This window comes from Rhinichthys klamathensis, unplaced genomic scaffold (genome assembly GCF_029890125.1).
Source record: "Rhinichthys klamathensis goyatoka isolate OS25496 unplaced genomic scaffold, OSU_Roscu_1.1 h1tg000391l_1, whole genome shotgun sequence".
NCBI lineage: Eukaryota > Metazoa > Chordata > Actinopteri > Cypriniformes > Leuciscidae > Rhinichthys > Rhinichthys klamathensis.
Window position 1 is genome coordinate 2684643 of NW_026606894.1, and position 9215 is coordinate 2693857.

Below are 9215 nucleotides of genomic sequence, written 5' to 3' on the forward strand. Positions count from 1 at the left end.
CATGTTAGTTCATATCTTTCAGAGAACCTTGCCAAACATTAGCCAAAGTTCTGAGCACATTCCCTGTTAGCTGAGAATCTGCTGAATGTGAACGAAGATTGAAGATATTAACATATTATTAGCATTAACATTATGATTATTAAAACATTAATGTTATAGTCCTTGGTGTGAACAGCCCTTAAAACCACAAAAAATCAGTGACTTCACATGCACCGCTGATCTTTTTTCACTGTAGAGAATTAAATTGTACCTTTTCAAACAAATTTTGTTTTCCCCTCAATTGGTCTACATTGTTTATAATGTTTAAATTCAGATTCGCACCTTCAGAGATTTTAAGCATCTATGAAACTATTTATTATACCTCAGAAGTGGCATTTACGTTAATTAAAAAAGCGAGCACCTTTGTCGTCGCTGCAGCAGACGTGCAACAGGAAATCCAGTTGGTGGTCCTTACAAACATTGTCTTGGACAACATGGGACCTCAGAGTTACGAAGGTCAGGATCCACTGCTTGTGCAGGTCGTCCATTACGACGCTGACCTCCAAACAGAGGTGTGTGCGCTGCCGAGTGGTCTTGAGCCCTGGAGGTAGAGCAAGTGGTCAATACGTCCAGCGTCCGTCACTCCATCAGCTGTTGTTGGAGGACTGCTCTGGCTTCAGCCGGATGGCCCAGGAGTTGGCAGAGACCACGTTACCGCGCCGATGGATGCGGCAGGTGTACGTGCCTTCATTGAATTCATTGGCCAAGAGCCGCAGGTCCCGATCTTTAATTGCGATATAGCCAGGAATGGATGTCAGCAACTGCTCTCCGTCTTTATACCAGCTGCCGAAAGACGAAACAGAGAAGCCGACTGAAACTAAGCTTCAAAAATGATGCATTCCATAACTTGGAACTTAACATAACTTAAGTTACATCAAACATAAGACTACATGTGCACATGAATGGTGCCTATTTGGTGATTTAACAGTGAATGTTCATCTTAAAATATTTCACAAAGATTTTACAGCAAAAAAGACATGTGAACCACAACCTGAATTGTTTGCAATTATTTTACTACAAGGCCTTTTGCCAGGGCTTGACATTAACTTTTTTGCTCATCAGCCACTGTGGCTAGTAGTTTTCCAAAGTTACTAGCCACTCATCATTTTCACTGGCCACAATTGAGACATCGATACTATGGGGAGAAAATACCATTTAGACTTTTGTTTATATTATCGCTTAATTTGGCAGAAGGTATATTAGGCTGCTGTCACTTTAAGACCTGACGCATGGATCTATTCATCTTTTATACTGTTCTTTCTCAACTGTTTACGTTCACTTAAAACATAACTGACTGTGTTTCGGTGATTACGTGCCAAGACCGGCATTTTGACATTAGTTTGTGTGTATTTGACTGTTTAAGCACAATAAGCGAAAAATAACTCAATTTAGTACTGAGACGCAGCTATGCACGTACTTTGGGTGTGATCACAAAATCTGTGGGAATGAGTAAAATTATGAGCAATACACGCAATCCCATGCCGAAATTCAAACCCTGTAACACCAACAATTTTCATCCAGAGCAAATGAAGCGAGTGAGTGAGTGGAGGCGGGTGTTCATGTCAAACCCTGCCTTTTACTTGCTAAAAAAAGTATAATCAGACAACAGAAGGCATGTAGTAGATTGTGTGCAACAGGTTTTTCAGCAATGTTTTGATTGTGTTGATCATTTAGAGGCCTACAAATTGTGCGTATCAAATATGAATGATGCAGTGGGCTTTATAGGGTTAAGGATACTCTACCTGACTTTTGGAGGCACTCTGGTATTTTTTGTCCCACAGCGGAAGCCCACAACTTTTCCACGAGGCACAATTTTGATCTTAACATTTTCAGGCGGAGGGGTCGGGGTAGACACTGCATCCAGAGGCTCTGAGGAGCAAACAAACACTTTAAAGAGTGTGTAAGTTCCTATTATTCACTACCTAATGTCTGTCCACCTGCATGAAGAAGAATATTGTGTGTAAGTGAAAGGCTATAGATGGGCAGTTAATGTTGGAGGAGGATGTTTTGAGTGTCTCACCGAAGCACAGGTCGCACCGCTGTGGGCAGTTTTTCTTCATGAAGCTCCGTCTCCTCTCACAGAAACCCAACCGGGCCCAAGGATCACACACACGCTTCTTGTCCAAGCATCCTGAGGCAGATGATAGAAACAAGCTTCAGCTTGAAGAGATTTGAGCATTGTGGACCAAGCATTTTCTCTATTATAAATTGCAGTCTGACTAGAAGTTGTGTTCCTTCGAGCCTCAAGCATGCGGTTGCACAGCCTCTTCTTAAAAAGGCCGGCTTAGATCCTACAGATCCAAATAATGTTTCGGCCTATATCTAAGCTACCATTTTTATCTAAAATATTAGAAAAGATTGTTTTTAATCAACTTCATTTTTAATGAAAAAATTTGTTTTTTGATACATTACAATCTAGTTTTAGATCAGGTCATAGCACAGAATCAGCTCTTCTTTAGAGTAGCTAATGACATTTTATTGAAAACTGACTCTGGTAGTTTTGCTGGATCTTAGCGCAGCATTTGACACGATTTACCATACCTTTTATCCTTATTGAACGTCTAAGGCACTATGGCAAGCATACTATGTGGTTAATATACTGTAGCATGCCCTGTTTAACTTAAGTCATGTGACTTCTACTACACAAGTAGGTGTCTACACTCACCTAAAGGAATATTAGGAACACCTGTTCAATTTCTCATTAATGCAATTATCTAATCAACCAATCACATGGCAGTTGCTTCAATGCATTTAGGGGTGTGGTCCTGGTCAAGACAATCTCCTGAACTCCAAACTGAATGTCAGAATGGGAAAGAAAGGTGATTTAAGCAATTTTGAGCGTGGCATGGTTGTTGGTGCCAGACGGGCCGGTCTGAGTATTTCACAATCTGCTCAGTTACTGGGATTTTCACGCACAACCATTTCTAGGGTTTACAAAGAATGGTGTGCAAAGGGAAAAACTTCCAGTATGCGGCAGTCCTGTGGGCGAAAATGCCTTGTTGATGCTAGAGGTCAGAGGAGAATGGGCCGACTGATTCAAGCTGATAGAAGAGCAACTTTGACTGAAATAACCACTCGTTACAACCGAGGTATGCAGCAAAGCATTTGTGAAGCCACAACACACACAACCTTGAGGCGGATGGGCTACAACAGCAGAAGACCCCACCGGGTACCACTCATCTCCACTACAAATAGGAAAAAGAGGCTACAATTTGCAAGAGCTCACCAAAATTGAACAGTTGAAGACTGGAAAAATGTTGCCTGGTCTGATGAGTCTCGATTTCTGTTGAGACATTCAGATGGTAGAGTCAGAATTTGGCGTAAACAGAATGAGAACATGGATCCATCATGCCTTATTACCACTGTGCAGGCTGGTGGTGGTGGTGTAATGGTGTGGGGGATGTTTTCTTGGCACACTTTAGGCCCCTTAGTGCCAATTGGGCATCGTTTAAATGCCACGGCCTACCTGAGCATTGTTTCTGACCATGTCCATCCCTTTATGACCACCATGTACCCATCCTCTGATGGCTACTTCCAGCAGGATAATGCACCATGTCACAAAGCTCGAATCATTTCAAATTGGTTTCTTGAACATGACAATGAGTTCCCTGTACTAAAATGGCCCCCACAGTCACCAGATCTCAAGCCAATAGAGCATCTTTGGGATGTGGTGGAACGGGAGCTTCATGCCCTGGATGTGCATCCCACAAATCTCCATCAACTGCAAGATGCTGTCCTATCAATATGGGCCAACATTTCTAAAGAATGCTTTCAGCACCTTGTTGAATCAATGCCATGTAGAATTAAGGCAGTTCTGAAGGCGAAAGGGGGTCAAACACAGTATTAGTATGGTGTTCCTAATAATCCTTTAGGTGAGTGTATTTGCCATTGTTACTTCCTGTTTTTACAACTGAAGATGGTGTTTGGAAAAACATCGAGACGTCTTGCTAACTTGTTTTTATGCAGTCCAGTGACTTTTAATAAATAATTAGTTTGAACATTTTATTACCTGGATGTTTTAGACATCATGAATCTACATAGGCAAAACTTTTTCTGTTAAAATTGAAAAGTTCTCGTCATCTATAGCTTCTATTTCCTGTGGGGTCTCTCAAGGTTCTATTTTGGGACCAGTGTTATTTTCATTATATTTGCTTCCTCTTAGTTCTGTTTTTAAGAAATATAGTATTTCTTATCATTTTTATGCTGCTGACACCCAGATGTATTTGCCTATAAAGTCTGGAGATAATGCATCCATTACATCACTTTTTGAATGTCTAAAAGATGTAAAATGTGGATGAATAATATCTTTCTCCAGTTTAATAAGAAAAAGACAGAAATTATTATATTTGGCCCTAGTAGGATATAGCAACGAGTCTAGGTCCTCTGTCATCCAATCTGCATACTTATGTCAAGAATCTGGGAGAGTTAAAGAGTTAAAGTTTGACAGACAAATCAATTTAGTTGTGAAGAATAGTTTCTTTCAACTGTGAAATATTGCTACATTTAAATCTGTCGTATCTTTCAGTGATCTGTAGAAAGTAATCATGCTTTTATTTCTTCTTTCTCTTGATTAATGCAATGCTTTGTACCTGGGTGTAAGTCAGTCCTCACTGTCACGTCTCCAGTGTCTTCACCAATCATTTACATTTTACATTTACATTTATTCATTTAGCTGACGCTTTTATCCAAAGCGACTTACAATTGCTATATATGTCAGAGGTCGCACGCCTCTGGAGCAACTAGGGGTTAAGTGTCTTGCTCAGGGACACATTGGTGTCTCACTGTGGATTCGAACCCGGGTCTCTCACACCAAAGGCATGTGTCTTATCCACTGCGCCATCACCACCCCCTGGTGTTGTCAGCTGATGCAACAGCTGATGCATAGAACCAAGTCTACTTCCATTTCATCACAACTTTAAACACCTACATTTTGCTTACCATAAAGGCGCCGGATGCCCCAGATATCATCTTGAGCGATGTTCCGCTGACCTGTGTACGTTGCATTGGGGTGCATTAATGCATTAGGGTCCTGTGAATGCCAGAGACCTAAAGCGTGACCGATTTCATGAGCAGCTACCTGAACCAGGTCGTTCAGCCACACACCTGTGCAGAGACAACACGCGATAAAATCAAAGAGTAAAGGACAAGAAGAATGGATGTTAATATTTGTTTCTCTTCAATTTCCTCAGTTTTGAACACGACTAACGTTTTATTAACTATAACCCTAACCTATCAGTCTACTAATACTCTAATTAGAGTTAGTTGACGTGTAGCTGACAAGTTACTTATAGTAGAAGGTCTAAAGTGTAAGCCAAAAATCATCTGGTGCTTTCCATTTCCATCATCTCGTATTTTGTCTGAAACCTACATTTTGCTAGCCTGGATGCCAGCCGAACTTAGCCCCGCCCACAACATTTGAGGATGGTAAGTTCGGTCTCTGGACTTGATCCGTTGTGAAGCAAGTATGCCCGAACCAAAGCTGTTCGGACCAATCAAATTGTCAGGGCGGGCTTTATACGATGATGACAGATGATCAACCGTAACCTAATCATCCAATCATCCATCATTCATTTTAAAAGAGGAACAGAGAACCGCGATCAAGGCATTTGTCGATCCAATTGAGTCCAGAGGCATTTTCTTTCCTGGTTGGGTTGAAACACGCCCCATAATCACAGCCCAATGGAGCAGTATCAGACTCACATTCTGACTAGAATCTGAGTATGATGACGTCAGGCTAACTTTTTGCACTAAAAATTTACAGAATTCAGATTTAGGTCAGACAATTCAAGGTCCTTGTGGGCCAAAAGTGAGTCACTGGAGGTCAAATACACCAGCAACACTTCTGCATATTCACACATTTTTTTTAAGTTGTCATTATAGCGCCACCCATCTGTCAAAAGTTTTAAGTTATAAAAATGTATAATCATTGAGAAGAGTATTATCTGTATTCTGACTAGCACATCCACCCACTTTCACAAATAAATGTATTAGATCAGCACCTTGTTTCCAGCTGAATCGGGACTTTCCCAGAATCCAGAATTCATGGTTGTCAAAGTGGATTTCTCCACGTGGAGGAAGGAAGGCGTGGGCCAGCTCACCGTTCAGTCCGTCAAAACAGGGGTGCAATGGAGACCGCCAACAATCGGTGTGATTGTACGTGTAGAACCCTGTCTCAGAAAAAGGAGAGTTTCATGCAAAAATTGGAGATTAAAAAACTGCATAAAATAACCTGTCAGCCAGCCAAAGTGCACATGCCTGATGTTTTGGCTCTTTTCCTGCAGAATTATTTACCTATAGTGATGTCAGCACTTTTGTTGGGGTTGGTGATTTCAGTGAAAGCCAGAGGAGAAACATCACTCCATTTCGTGAAGGCGATGCTGATAGCTTTGCGGGTATCATCTTTATTCAGTGTGTTGGGGAACTTCGTGATCCTTTAAGAGGGAGAAACGCAAATTACTTTCAGCCAAAAACGAATTTCATGTTTTTTGAAAGAGTCTTTGTGTCTCCTATCAATCAGAAATCACATTTACAAAAGCCGAACACTCCTGAATTCAATCTGCTGGTCCCAAAATATCCATCATCATCATCTGAACCCCAGATTACTTCTTTTGTCCACCTCTTGCATCTGTCTGTTCATACTTTAAGCATTCGCCAATCATGGCCATTAATAGAAAGGCTTTCCTTCAGAAAGTCAATTATAAAGTATATTAAAATAATGTCTTTATTGATTTTCCTGGTGGTCTCCTGTGTCTCTCTCACTTGTAAGTGATGTTAAAATGCTCCCACTTGTATCCCAGTGGGTTGATGGCATAGCGCTTGGATCGGGCCGGACCTCGATGAGACCTCGTGTCCACAGGTGCCGGTACCTGGACACATGGTTTATGCAACTGAATACTGGCCACCTGAGAGGAAGATAGAAAAAGGGAAGCTTATATGTTGTGTGTTTGATTTTGAACATTGTTAACATACTGTATGTTGTGTGTAATGTCCTCATTTAGCAAACCACCAAGTCAAATGTGTAGCACAAATGATGATTCTGATCCACATGAGTAATTCTGATCATATTTTAGAGGTGATTCTGGAGATCCACCTTCCGGCAGAATTAAGCGCCAATGTATCCTGCTTAATCTTCAGGAGAGATGGTGAGTTCAAGTCGTATTTATGAGTTGGGAAGTCATGTTTACGACGTCAGGTGTGTCACTTTAATCAGAGCAAGATGGCGGTGTACCTTCTCTTAATTATTTCCATAATAAGTACTCTTTTAAAACTTTGCTAAAGTGTACTTATTTTTCACAAGGGATAATCTAATCTCAGATATGTGAACTTTAGGAGAGCAAATAAACTAAATCAGGAGAGCAACTGACAGCATTCTGCTCAGATGTTCAGCTGTTGTGTGTTTCGTTTCTCTTCTACCTGCTCATCATATCAGTATCTGCAGTCAGAAGCTCTGTGCAGCCGAAGGTTTGGAATATCTGCCACCCATATGTGAACGCTCCCCTTCCCCCATGACCTTCAACACTGTTCCTCTCTCTTCCTCCTCCTTTTGATCTTTGCAAAATTTTACAACTCTCTCCAGAAAGAAATGCACGTTTCAGTGGGACAAATGAGTAACATCAAGATTTTAGGTCAAACATATCGTAGAAAAAGGACGTTTTTCCCCCCCCGAAGTTGTGGGTAAAACATTATTGGAGTACGAAAATACTATTAGAACAAGAAAATAATAGGCGGTCACACTTTAGATGAGGGTCCGATTCTCACTGTTAACTAATTATTAACTACAACTTTTGCCTTAGTAAACTCCTAATGACTTCTTATTAATAGTTAGTAAGGCAGTTGTTAAGTCTAGTATTAAGGGATGTAGAATATGGTCATAATAAGAAATTAATGTGCTTTATAAGTACTAATAAACAGCCAATATCCTAGTAATATGCATGCTAATATGCAACTAGTTAATAGTGAGAATTGGACACTAAAATAAAATGTTACCAAATAAGCTATTATTTCAATATTCACCTTTAATTCAATGTGTTACTTGCAATTATTTGTGAAATTTACAAGCAATTTTACACCATTTATTTGTTTTCAACGTATTTATTTATATACTAGGCTATGTTAAACATAAAGGAAAGTGTTAATTGTAGGCGACACTATTTCTTTCAAGATCATTTCTTTCTGCGGTTCCCTTCAATAGTCCTCTGCGAGAGAAATGGATTTTAAAAAAAGTAAATATTGTCTATACATAAAAAAATGCATGCATGAAAATGATAAATTAATTAGAAAATGGTGTTTAAAATCATGTGGATTATACAGGCATGTCAGATGTCCCTGTTACACTTATGCTGGAGGGCTCCATTTTCAGTTCATGTTTATGTACGAGAACTAGACCAAAAAGCAGAATATGAGGTTGACATGATATTGAGCTCTTACCGTGTGTTTTGTCCACGCAGGCACGGCCACAGCACAGTTATCCAGCACCATCAGCAACAGCGCACAGGAACAGACCCAGCGCATCTTTAAATCACACATACAACTTCCACTTTTTTACCTTCCACTTTGTGTTTGCGGTTCATCCATAAATTCTTGAGTAAGAAAGTATTTCCACAGAACTAACCGCATCCAGACGCGCGCGCGCCTGTGCTGAAGACAGATGTGCCCGCGCCTCCGGACAGAGATTCGTGCGAATGTTTCAGTTGACTGTGTTTAGACTTTATTTAATGCACTTCTGCTTCTTGCTCTGAACTTTCACTCCCTCACAGGGGTGCAGGAATGATCCCGCAGGAGCATAAAGCACCGCCCTGCTCCAATCTCCTCCCTTTACTCTTCAAGCATGTGTAGCCTGTTTATATCCTATAAAGCCTCACGATATCATAATTATCCGAAATGTTGCGAGTATTTATTATCCGCGTTGTCTTCTCGTCTTCACGACGAATGCAAAAACGTAAACGTTTTTCCTCACAGTGACCTGAGAGAATTTTCAAGTTCTCAAGTTTGGCAGCGCCAATATTCAGATCACGTCACCTGGGTGATGTCACCACGCCAATGTCATATCTATTCAATTAGCAGAAATAAAAATCATTAAAATGAAATAAAATAATTTCTTCAACAAAAATTCAGTTGTAGGGAAAAAAAAAGAGAAAAAAAAAGTATTTTTTGTTTAAAAAAAACACACACTGATA

At 40.3% G+C, this 9215-nt stretch overlaps 1 protein-coding gene across 4 annotated transcripts; it reads right to left on the minus strand.

Annotated features, from left to right (window-relative positions):
- Positions 1–273: 273 nt before the first annotated feature.
- mmp23bb (matrix metallopeptidase 23bb) lies at positions 274–8999 on the minus strand. 4 transcript variants are annotated; one of them, XM_056234183.1, is made up of 9 exons: positions 8651–8998; positions 8467–8550; positions 6799–6941; positions 6331–6470; positions 6039–6206; positions 4978–5142; positions 2060–2170; positions 1782–1908; positions 275–822 (listed from the first exon to the last, which is right to left on the minus strand). In XM_056234183.1, the coding sequence occupies exons 2-9, from the start codon at positions 8548–8550 to the stop codon at positions 627–629; spliced, it is 1134 nt and encodes a 377-aa protein (XP_056090158.1). In that variant the 5' UTR covers positions 8651–8998; the 3' UTR covers positions 275–626. The 4 variants fall into 4 exon arrangements, with proteins under 4 accessions (XP_056090160.1, XP_056090158.1, XP_056090157.1 ...); XM_056234182.1 differs by having other exon boundaries at positions 8467–8998; XM_056234184.1 differs by having other exon boundaries at positions 6799–6905; positions 8467–8997.
- Between the last annotated feature and the right edge of the window lie 216 nt (positions 9000–9215).